At 44.8% G+C, this 12766-nt stretch overlaps 1 protein-coding gene across 1 annotated transcript in view; it reads left to right on the plus strand.

The window, feature by feature from the left end:
• LOC117670319 (galanin receptor type 1-like) overlaps positions 1-12766 on the plus strand; it is a 36192-nt gene extending 23426 nt beyond the window's left edge. The window contains exon 3 of the mRNA XM_060695075.2: positions 12089-12766. Coding sequence (XP_060551058.1) covers positions 12089-12406 — 318 coding nt within the window. The 3' untranslated portion in view covers positions 12407-12766. The remainder of the gene's footprint in view (positions 1-12088) is intronic.

Below are 12766 nucleotides of genomic sequence, written 5' to 3' on the forward strand. Positions count from 1 at the left end.
GTTGGACTAGATGACCTACAAGGTCCCTTCCAACTCTGTTATTTTATAAAGTTAAGGACTACTTGTATCTCATCTGCAAAAGGATGATCTGAGTGCACAGTAACAGCATCATTGAGTCTGTTCCTCATCAAGAACAAAACTATTGAGAGTCCAAAACATCCCTCAAAAAGACTGAGGCAGGTGATAATTCCAAGGAGGCCTCATTCTTCCACTCTGTCTGGATTCCTTTGGCCTCCAGGCCTACTTTTAAAAAAGAAAAACAGGAAACTCAGACACTCCTGCAATTTGATGACTGATGTCATTTAAAATAATTTGCTCTTGTATATGTATTAGACAGCAAATCGGTTTTCCATCAAAAGCATTTTTTCCCCCCCTGGAAAAATTCTGGCCATTAGCTGTTGAGTTCCTCCTCCTATAATATTATGCTCAGCAATACGATAATTATATATTGATGGATATAAATGGGACATAATGCAGGGTTTGTACATTTAACTATAACAGATATAATTGCTACTAGACTGGTTCACTGTAGTAGTTATTTGTCTGTGGAGATTCTTAGTCCTCCAAGTCATGGTTGTCCCAAAGGTGATTTTTCAAAAGGCATCTGGACTTTGTTTTTCCTTGAAGATGTTTCACTTATTTATTTATTTATTTATTAGTCGCATTTTTATGCCGCCCAACTCCTCAGCAGGGTGGATAAAAATCAATGATTTTTTTAAAAAAATCAAAAAAATCAGTTTTTTTTTATTTAAATCGATTTTTTTTTATTTTTATCGAATTTATTCTAATAAAAAACTTTTGGGGTAAAAATCTATCGTAAGATAGTTTTCTATTTAAGATACATAAATAATTTAGTTTATTCAGCATGAAATGGAGCTTAGTTATGTAGCGTGAGGCTGTATATTCTGCAACACTGGGACTATCGGTGAGTCAACAGTGGGCCAAAGGAGTAGCAGAGATGACAGGTGCTCTTTAAAAATTATGATTTAAATCGAGTTGATTTAAATCAAGCCTTTTTACTAGTGATTTAAATCATGATTTAAATTGTGATTTAAATCAACTCGATTTAAATCAAATCCACTCTGCTCTGGGGACTCTGGGCGGCTAACAACAAAAATAAAACAATGTGAACTTCTCATCTAAGAAGCTTCTTCAGTTCTGATTGAATGGTGGAGAATGAAAGAATTTATATTCCTTGCAGTCATCTGGTCCAGGGGTGGGTTCTAATTTTTTTAATTACCAGTTTTGTGGGCGTGGCTTATTTTGTGGGCGTGGCTTGATGGTCAGGTGACAATTATTTAGGATTTAGCAGCGGTACTGGTCTACCAGGCTTTTAACTGCTTGCAGAGCTGTACCAATCTACCCATTTATTTTTTGCAGGCACCGGTCTACCCATTTATTTTTTGCAGGCACCGGTCTACCCATTTATTTTTGCAGGCACTGATCTACTCATTTGTTTTCTTTTAATACTGATCAGCTATAGGGTGGCCCTTTGAAACCCCACGGCAAGAGTTTAAACAGTTTTTTTCCCTCTAGCCATCAGCTGGGACTCAGGAGGCAGCAATAGATTGGGGGTGGGGCCAAATAAAAGGTAAGAATAACATGGGGGGTGCAGAACCGGTTCGGTGACGTCATATCGTCACTGCTACTGGCTCGGTGGAACCGGGAGGAACCCATCACTGATCTGGTTGTTAGCACTCTTTCTGAGAGTCGTTGAGGCCACTTCAGGGGTGAAATGCTCCCAGTTTAGACCGGATCGCCCGATCCGGCAGCGGGTGGTTTGGAGAACCAGTAGCACAAATCCCTGCACCCCCTCCCCCATGCCCAGCTGAGCCACGCGATCATCAGAGGGTTTTTTTTTTAACTTTTAAAAGCATTTTTTCTACAACCTCTTCGACCCAAAAAATGCTTTTAAAAGTTTTTTTAAAAAGCCTCTGATGATCACGCGGGATCGTCAGAGCCTTTTAAAAGCATTTTTTCTATAACCTCTTCGGCCAAAGAGGAAAAAAAACATGTCTTAAAAAACCTCTGGCGATCCCAGCTGAGTTGCGTGATCATCAGAGGCTTTTAAAAGCATTTTTTTAACAACCTCTTCGGCAGAAAATATGCTTTTAAAAGAAAAAAAAAGCCTCTGACGATCAGGCAACTCAGCTGGGATCGTCACAGCCTTTTAAAAGCATTTTTTTTTCTACAACCTCTTCAGCCTTTTGTAGAAAAAATGCTTTTAAAAGTTAAAAAACACTTGGCCACGCCCACCCAGTCACATTACCCCCCCACCAAGCCACGCCCACAGAACCGGTGACCTGAATAGTGCAAATGGGTGTGGAACTTTCTTGGGACTGCTGAAAGGATTGTGTTGTAAGAAGGTTCCACACCCACTTGCACTATTCAGGTGACCCTGAGGGCACAAATAAACCTCCAAGTGGCCTCAACGTCTCTCAGAAAGAGTGCTAACAACCAGATTTAACCAAATTTAACCTTTAAATTTCTTTTAAATTTTACATTTCACCACTGGGCCACTTGGCGGTTTATCTGTGTCCTCAGGGTCACCTGAATAGTGCAAATGGGTGTGGAACCTTCTTACAACAGAATCCTTTCAGCAGTCCCAAGAAAGTTCCACACCCATTTGCACTATTCAGGTGACCCTGAGGGCACAGATAAAACCTCCAAGCGGCCTCAACGTCTCTCAGAAAGAGTGCTAACGACCAGAGACTGCAAGGTATATAAATCCTTCCATCCTTCACCCTTCAATCAGAACTGAAGAAGCTTCTTGGATGAAAAGAGAAACATCTTCAAGGAAAAAGAAGCCCCCGTTGCTTTTTGAAAAAGCAATTTCTGTGGGACGCAGAAATTACTTTGTGGAGGAACTTCAACATGTTCACATTTTCAAATATATCCTCTAGTCTAGGTTGAAGTCTGGAGATGCCTGGTAAAATCCTGTAACTGTATACCTGGTAACGATAAATATACCCACAGATAAACGTGGAAGTGTTCCTCACAGTTTTTCTTAGCCATGTAGACAAACTGCCCTGTCCTGTATTGGACTATGGCAGGGGTGGGCAACTGTGGCCCTTTTACAACCTGTGGACTTCAACTCCCAGAATTCCTGAGCCAGCCAGCCAAGCTTGGCTGGCTCAGGAATTCTGGGAGTTGAAGTCCACAGGTTGTAAAAGGGCCACAGTTGCCCACCCCTGGACTATGGTATCCATCTCTCCTCACCTCACAGCAGGGGTGGGTTTCACTTACCTTTGCTAACGGTTCGCTCGCACGGACACCACTTCTGCACATGCACCGATCATATTTGATGACCCCCGGGCCAGTGGTGTGTTTCAAAATTTTTTACTACCGGTTCTATGGGCGTGGCTTGGTGGGCGTGGCAGGGGAAGGATACTGTAAAATCTCCATTCCTTCCCCAATCCAGGGGAAGGTTATTGCAAAATCCCCATTTCCTCCCGATCAGCTGGGACTCGGGAGGCAGAGAATAGATGGGGGCGGGGCCAGTCAGAATTTTTACTACCAGTTCTTCGAACTACTCAAAATTTTCACTACCGGTTCTCCAGAACTGGTCAGAACCTGCTGAAACCCACCTCTGGTCCGGGCGGGTGGGCAGAGCTTCCTGGCGCAGCTGCTACTGCGAACCGGTAGTAATGTAGTAAGTGATGCGAACTGGTAGTAAGTGATGGATATTGTAAATCCAGCATGCTTGGAAACAACCAGAATCAAAAAGTGTCACATGTAAACTAATAAGCTAACCACGATTTGTAGATTAAAAAAAGAAATGTTAATATTGGTTCATTATTTATTTATTTTATTTTTAAAATTTTTATACCGCCCCCTCTCCCGAAGGACTCGGGGCGGTGAAGAGCCAAGATTAAAAAACATACAATATAAACATTAAAATACATTTAAAACAAAATTAAATCCCTAATGGCTTTCCCCAGTTTAAAACCCCTTACCCATAAAATTATGCTAGCTGAGGGATGCTGGGATTTGAAGCCTGAGTTATTAGTTCATTGGTAGACAAACAGCCAAATAGTAAACAACAGCCTAATCAAGGAACCAACAAAAACATACCACCAAAACTGACAAGGCAAGCCACTTGTGTATAAACAGACAGCACACCACTCTCCCTTCTAGCACTGATGATGTTACCTAGTTGGGTAATAAAATGTCGGCAAGAAAGCAACCAATCTCAGAGAGTCCCAAGGAGCCCACAAGCATGTCACTTAATTTCCCTGAAGATGGATTTAGGGGACAAGATACACAACATCTTCCTTCTGTTCTGAATTCAGTTGAAATCACTCTCGTCTGTGGGGAGAAGCAGTTGCCATCTCTTATAGTAAACCATCAGAGACCTTCACATTACGGTCTCCTTCTTTTCTCACTCATGCCGCCTAAAAATTAAGAAGCCAGTGAGAATTATGTGCCTGCGTGTAAAACAGAAAAACAACAGTGCTCTCTGCTAATTGGCTGGGGGAAAAAAATATTGGCTGGTGAATTTGGCAAGAAATGTTTTATTCTAATTGCCGCAGCGCGAGGCCAGAGGTGTGCAGAGCTACTATTTGAACCGACAGCTTTCAAACCTGGCTAGGTTGTTTTTACACCAGCGGCCTCGTTCCCAGTGTTGTTTTTACCCACAGGCTAGGATCGAGAGGTATTGTGGGGGAAAAGCAACATGACAATATTGGTTCATGCAGGAACAGGAGTGGGTCTGTTGAGTAGTAAAGGCTCTCCATCTTCTTTGGTTGAGATCACTCGGGCAGGAAGGGCTGATACAGAGAGTAGATCAGGTTGGGGACAACAGTGCAAAGAGGGGGTGGGGTGAATCTTTTTTCCCAAAAGCTCTTTTCCAGGGGTGGGCTGCTGGGGGTTTGCAGAAGTTCATGAGGGTGTTGTGGCTCCGTTACATGAGCCTGTGTCATCGGCAGGAGAGGACTCTGAGAGTGAAGAAGAGGAGTTGGCAAGGCCTCCCTCTCCAGGACCCTCCTCTCTGGCAATGCCTTCGGTGTCTGCCAAAGGGCAAGATATAGGGCCGGGGCCAAGCACGTCCACACAGCCACAGATGGACAGTGATGAGGGTAATGAGTCTTGGCTGGATCCACGCCAGCGTCGCAGAGATAAGCGCGTGCAACAGAAGAAAAGGCGTGCCCGAGATTAGGCTGAGTCACTGGACCACACCCCACAGGATATAAAAGGGAGTGTGGTGGCCAGTCAAACCTTGTGACAAACAAAGCTGAAAGCTTCCACGCTATTCTGCATTGCCTGACTTTTGCTATAAGACTTAGCTAGATATCTCTGGACTTGATTAACTCCGTAATTATTGAGCTGTTTCTTTTGCTGTATCAGAAGTGGGGAGAAGTTATCTCTCCTCTTCGTAAATAATAAACTCTTGGCAGGCAGCCACTAGGTTGTTGCCAAGTTCCGTTATCTTAAGGAAAAGGATTTTGCCGGCTGGTTTGGTCTTTAACTCTTGAACGTCTGTTGGTGTGTGTGCGTGTGGTTGAGGACAGAACAGAGGGCCTCTAGCTAAGATTCTGTGCAATTCGGAGAACCCCCAAATCCCACTCCTGGCTGGCCCCTCCCACCCTGCCCCGCCCCTCCCAGGAGTCCCCACGCGGCCCATTTTGGATGCAGATAAGTGCAGGACGCACGTGGAGGCTCAGGGAAGGCCAGAAATGGGCCACCTGGAAGTTTGGGAAGGCCGGAAACGGGGCCGTTTCTAAGGTGACCAACTTTTCTACAATGAGGAGGAGGACACAAATAAATTGAAGAAAAAAAAATATTCACTGAGAAAGAAGTGAATCTAACGCGTGCGTGTGTGCCGTGTCGTGTTTCATAAGAAGTAAACAAAGCCACTTGCGTGTGGCGCACTCTTGCACGCGGCGCTCTCTCTCAAAACAATACTCCTGTGCGGAGCACATGCGTCTCATTATCGCGTCTCCCCGCACTGTACCGAGCCTTGACGAAACGTCATGTCAAATACAAATACGTCATATCGCACGCAACGGATCGGATCGGCATCAATCGAATACGGAGATTTACAGATTAGTCTTCAAATATCGAAAAGGAGGACATGTAGGAGGACACTTTTCAAGAGAGGACAGAACTTACAAAAGAAGGACTGTCCTCCCTAAAGGGGGACGATTGGTCACCTTATGTTTCCGGGCTCCAGAGGGCCTCTGGAGCCTGGGGAGGCTGATTTCGCCCTCCCGGAGGCTTGAGGAAAGCCTCCGGAGCCCGGGGAGGGAAAAGCGCCCCCCCCCCAGCGATGGTGCAGGAGGCAGACTAGGCCACACCCACCATGGCCATGCCCACCCAGCAACCGGACAGAGAACCCCTTGCTAAAATTTTTGAAGCCCACCCCTGCTCTTTTCCCTTTTGCATCTTCTCGCCTTCCCAAATATCAAGTTGCAGAGAAGGAATCCATCTTTTCTTTCCAAAGGTCTAAATTCATCATTTGCAGAGGCTGAAGACAGAAACCTGGGCTTGTTAGCTTTATTACCGAGCGCTTACTCATCATAAACAGATGGCCTCCTTGGACAATGCTATCATCTGCCGGGGCAGGATTGTGACATACGAATTCCAGATCAGACTCCAGGGATTTACAAATAAGGAAGGGATTTAAAAAACATCAGATCATTTTTGCCCGTTTAGTCTAGTATTGCATATTCTGGCTGGCCGTTTTATTTAAAGATTTTAGCAACAGAAGGGTCTTTTACAGGCAGGTCTAAAAGGTTGAAATCAGGGGTGAAATGTAAAATGTGTTACTACCGGTTCTGTGGGCGTGGCTTGGTGGGAGGGTGGGTAATGTGACTGGGTGAGCATGGCCACCTTTTTTTTTTTTTAACTTTTCAAAGCATTTTTTCTAATGCTTTGAAAAGCCTCTGCCGATCAGGCAACTCAGCTGGGATTGTCAGAGAGGTTTTTTAAAAAATGCTTTGAAAAGCCTCTCTGTCGATCAGGCAACTCAGCTGGGATCGTCAGACACTTTTCAAAGCATTTTTTTTACATCCTTTTCGGCCAAGGGGTTGCAGAAAAAAATGCTTTGAAAAGCCTCTGAAGATCCCAGCTGAGCCGCACGATCATCAGAGGCTTTTTTCTTTTTTTTTTACTTTTAAAAGCATTTTTTCGGAAATGCTTCCGAAAACCTCGGAAGAGGTTGTAGAAAAAATGCTTTCAAACGTTTTTTTTTTAAAAAAAAGCCTCTGATGATCATGCGACTCAGCTGGGATCTTCAGAAGCTTTTCAAAGCATTTTTTTTTACATCCTTTTCGGCCAAGGGGTTGCAGAAAAAAATGCTTTGAAAAGCCTCTGAAGATCCCATCTGAGCCGCACGATCATCAGAGGCTTTTTTTTTTTTTTTTACTTTTAAAAGCATTTTTTCAGAAATGCTTCCGAAAACCTCGGAAGAGGTTGTAGAAAAAATGCTTTCAAACGTTTAAAAAAAAAAAAGCCTCTGATGATCATGCGACTCAGCTGAACATGGGGGTGGGGGCAGGGATTTTTGCTACCGGTTCTTCAAACCACCCACCGCCATCACTACCGGATCGGGTGATCCGGTCCGAACCAGGAGCATTTCACCCCTGGTTGAAATAGCGGCCAAGTGGCCTGGATGAACGGTTGTAATTTGAGGAGTAATCGCAACGAACATCAGTTCGTTTGGTTTGTCTGTTGGCCAAGGTTACACTGCAATCTGCCCCAAGATGTGGCTGTGTCTGATTCTGATCGCTTTCTCTGGAATTTCTCTGCCAGAAGGTCTCTTTCCTCCATCACCTCCCACCCTTCCTCTTTGCCATTTGCGTGGCAATTATTTAGTCAGAGTTACCAAAACAAATCTCAAGGCAGAACCACTGAAAGCTATTCAACAAATGACTCAGAGGTTCTGGGTTTTCTTCCACCCCCCCTTCTCCTCCCGCCCCCCCCCTCCAGCCAACCACTGAATGCATTCAGGACAAAATACTTTGCTTTCTGGACGTAACCAAGAGCTGTGTAATTAGAGTATTTTCAATAGCACTTTAGTCCTGGAAGTGCTAATGTAGGGCTGGTACCTCTGCGGTAAAGTTTGGGTGATGAATCAAATCCAGACCTGACCATAATTGTCAGCTCCCAGAAAGTAAGTAGTGTTAAAAGGACAGTGCAGATAATAGCTTTCTATTGAACAGGGATGTTCAATTTTTTCCCCTCTCCAAATTTGTCAAGGGCTAAGATGTGTGTAGCACGTGCGTGAACCGCAAATGAGCTCACCACATTTTCGTCTAACGTACGACGCAGACGCAAATGGTGGGGCGGGGGTTGGGTGGGATGAGATCCTGCTTCAGTGTGTCAAGTCAAGCCAGACAGTAGGGTTACTTAAATAAACCGCAATTGGGTTCAACTAACTTTGCACGGTGTTGTGTGAACATAGTCGGTTCCTTCTGAATGTATTGATAGTGCTCTTTAGAGTGTTCTGAAGCAGGGGTCACCAATCTTTCGGACCTCAGGGACCACTAAATTCATAATTTTAAATCCCGCAGACCACTAATATGATCTGCCTAATGACCGGCTGGGTGGGCGTGGTAAGGTGGTCATGTGACTGGGTGGGCGTGGTTAAACTCACTCACATTGAGGGGCGCCTTGCCAGCCTCTACTCGCTACTCCTCGCCTGCCTGCCTGAGCTCCTTAGGGCCCCAAAAGGAAGCAGTTGTTGGAGCTAAGCAGCCACCACGAGAAAGAGTTGGCAAAACAGCTGGCTCAGTTCAAATTGGATCTGACCTAGAAGGAGGCTCAGCAGAAGCATTTCACTAAAGACTAGAAGCGTAGGCTTTCCAAGCAGAGGGAAGACCTGCGGGAGTGCAAGGCCAGGTACCTTGAGGTTCAGCAGGCTGAGATGGTCAGCCAGTTCCAGGCCATGATGCAGTCCCACTGGAACGAGGCCCTCTGGCTCTTTGCCACCAGCGGTACTTCCCTCCAGCCTTCGCCCAAAGCCCCACACCAGGAGGCTGAAGCAGACCCGAAATCAGAATTTCTGCCTCCCTCCGACCCACACAAAAAGACCCCGAAGGGGGAGACTCTCAGCAGCAACACAAATGTTCATTGCACATATCTGATCCAGGGATCGTAGGTTGAGGACCCCTGATTTCATGCAATATAAAAAATGCAAATAATGTTTCTGTGGACCACCAACATTTTCTTGTGGACCACCAGTTGGTGACTGCTGTTCTAAAGAGCCATGGAAGAAAAGGTGCTGCACAACAGCCAGACAACTCAGGGTGTTTCATTCACTACCATTTCTTTGGAGCTCCTGGCAAGTTGAAGAGATGTGGGTTGGTCTATCTTTTTCTCGTTAACTCTCTTAATGTTTATTCAATAAAATATTTCGGGTGCTTCACCTTGGTTTGAGTCTACTACAGTCTCCAAATCCTAAAAAACCTACTAACCGCAGATGTCCACCAGTGCCAAAGAGGTGTCATATTTTCAAACTTCGCATTAAGAGCCGAGGTGGCGCAGTGGTTAGAGTGCAGTACTGCAGGCTACTTCAGCTGACCGCTAGCTGCAGTTCAGCAGTTCAAATCTCACCAGCTCAAGGTTGACACAGCCTTCTATCCTTCCACCAGGCTTAAAGTTGCCAAGGTTGGAGACCCCTGTTGTAGAAGGTCAAGCACTCTTTAAAAGTCAACAGAAAGTCATCAACTATAGAAGGGAAGAGGATGTGAACTCTCCAAGGTCCTTAAAACTTTAGAGTTCTGTTTAATAAACAGGCCCATTTGGGGGAATCATGGAATACATTAAACAAGTGTTTGTGAAACTGTTGGAAGAAAATATCCATCTGGGTTCAGTTCCAAGTGGGGAAAAAGACACTGGAAACATGGAGACGGCTTGGAAAGATGGTTTAATGGTGGACAGGATCACATGGTTTGAGTTCCTGAGCAGAAAAAGGGCCGAGATGCTGAGCGTGCCTTTGTTTTATGCCCTCTCTGAGCTTTGAACTTCTTGGGGCCCCAAAAGAGTATCCTGATTGGTTGTCAGACTCCCAGGGGGTGGAGGTCTTAGCTAGCCTTGCTGGCTGATGTAATCTTCCCAGGTGCCATGAGGTGAGTTCTGTTGCTAGATGGGTTCATTGTGTTGCAGATGATGGTCCATTGACAAAGGTGGAGGGAATGAGTGAGCTTGGCTGAGGCCTTAATGGCTCATTGACAAAGGTGGGGGGAGGCAGGAAGCTGCTTTGTCTTTAAAACATGTTTCTCCATTTCTCATCCAGGGAAATATAATATTCTGCCTTTTTATTATTTCCTAAAATATTTCATTCTTCTAGGAGAGGGGTGGGTGCTAACTTCCTACAATACTCAGGAGCCTGAGTGGCGTAGGAGGCTAATGCCTCCTACTGAGGCAGCATTTAACATCCAGCTGCCTGCAATTACTGCGAGTTCAATTCTCACCAGGCTCAAGGTCAACTCAGCCTTCCATCCTTTCTAAGATGGGTAAAATGAGGACCCAGTTTGTGGGGGCAATAAACTGACTTTGTATAAAATATACAAAAGGATGAAGGCTATTGCTTAACACATTGTAAGCCTCCCTGAGTCTCCGGAGAAGGGCGGCATATAAAAATAAATAAAAAATACTCAGCAACTTTAAGATATGTGGATTTCAGTTCCTAGAATTTCCAGTCGGCATGCTGTCCACACATCTGAACGTTGCTGGGGAAGGTGAGAGATATTGCATTAAACAGTAAGATGAACAGATTGGATTCACAGACAGAAGTGTAAAAAAACCCTAACTCAAGTTATCACTAATTGAGTTTATCACACTGTGAGAATCTGTCTGCTAGATGTGAAATCAACCTGCTTAAGCATGTTCTATGAATCCAATCTTAGTAAGCGACTGTTCCGTAACTTTTAAAGATTTTTATCCTATCCCTCATTCATTCAGGGCTTCAAGCCAGTGGTACTCAATGTCCTGTCCTATTTTTCCTTACAATGTAATAAAATAGGTTGATTTGCTAGGGAGCGATTGGCCCAAAATCACCCAGTGAAATTGTTTGGTTGAGGGGGAATTAAAACTGAACTCTCCCCAATTCTAATCCAACACCATAACTACTGCACAACACTTAAATTTATCTTTCTCTGTGTATATGTGTGTGTGAGAGAAGGGAGGGAGGGAGAACGACAGACTGAGATTTCTTGATGGCTTCACGTCAGGACTGTAAGCACTGCCAGGAATACAATTAAAACAGCAGAACAATTAAACAAGAAACAAGAAAACAGTGGTGGGTTTTTTTCCAAAATGAAAATGTTCAAGCTCATTTGACGGATGAGATCACTTGCGATATTAATCTCCCAACTCTCTGTAGCAAAAATAAAATTATGTTTGCTGTCAATCTGTTACGAGCCCAGTTTAAGAATTACTTTTTTTAAAAAAAAAAACCTTTTGATGGCTGTCAGGTTGGAAACAGTTGAATGTTGGCAATCCGACTGTTGCCCATCGCTTGAGATATAGTTAAACAAAGCTTGGCATATGCCCATGATGGCGAACCTATGGCACCCGTGCCAGAGGTGGCACGCAGAGCCCTCTCTGTGGGCACATGCACCATCACCAGCTGCTCTTCTGGTTTCTGAAAAACGGCCTGAAAATGGCTGAAAAATGGGCAGAAAACAGCTCAGAAAATGGCCAGAAAATAGGCCCCAAAACAGCCTAAAAATGTCCCCTAAAATGGCTGGAAAATGTCCCCAAAAAGATCCCAAAATGGACTGAAAACACCTCAAAAAACGACAAAAAAAAAAAAACAGGCCAGGTTTTTTGGGGGGCCAAAAACAGCCTGGAAACTGCCCAAAAAGGGCCTCAAAACAGCCCGAAAAATGACCTGAAAATGGCCCAGAAAACAACCTGAAAATGGCCCCAAAAATGGCCAAAAAACCAGTGTGTATGTGCTGGCCAGCTGGTTCAAGGTTCTGGCACTCTGGCGCGCGCAGATGCATGCATATTCCGGTTTGGGCACTCGGTGCCAAAAAGGTTTGCCACCACTGGCATATGCCACCTTTGTAAAAAAAAAAAAATGATGATGTGCGAGTTGCAGTTTTCACAGTTTGTCTCTCCAAAATTTCTTTCCTTGCAGACGGCGCAAACTGTCCTGCTGGTTGTTGCCGTCTTCCTGATCTCCTGGCTCCCACACCACATCATCACAATGTGGGCCGAGTTTGGGCAGTTCCCCCTGAACAATATCTCCTTCACCTTCCGCATCATCTCCCATTGCTTGGCCTACGGGAACTCCTGCATCAACCCCATCATCTACGCTTTCCTCTCGGAGAATTTCCGCAACGCCTGCCGTCAAGTCTTCACTTGCAAGTTCCTCCTTCAGCCGGCCCCTGCGGACAAGCTGGTGAGAGTTCGCATGGAGAATTTTTCCACCACTCACTCCACAACCAACGTGTGAAAGGGAAGCCGAAGCTCAAAGTAGTACGGGAAGAAAAGCAAACGGGTGGCCATGCAAAAGTGATCAGAAATGGGTTTATCTTGGGAAAGCTGGCCTGAGCAGGCCATTCATCATGTTCCTCAGGGTGATATTACCCATCCATCATATTTACCATGGTGATATTATTCATGAGTCAGGTACATAATTATTAAATTACCCATCTCTCATGCTCACCATGGTTATATTACCCATCCCTGATATTCACCATGGTGATATTACCTATCCACCATGCACACCACGATTATATTAGCCATCGCTCATGCTCACCATGGTTATATTACCCATCTCTCATGCTCACCAAGGTTATATTACCCATCTCTC

This window comes from Pantherophis guttatus, chromosome 11 (assembly GCF_059756535.1).
Source record: "Pantherophis guttatus breed Tessera chromosome 11, ASM5975653v1, whole genome shotgun sequence".
Classification (NCBI taxonomy): Eukaryota; Metazoa; Chordata; class Lepidosauria; order Squamata; family Colubridae; genus Pantherophis; species Pantherophis guttatus.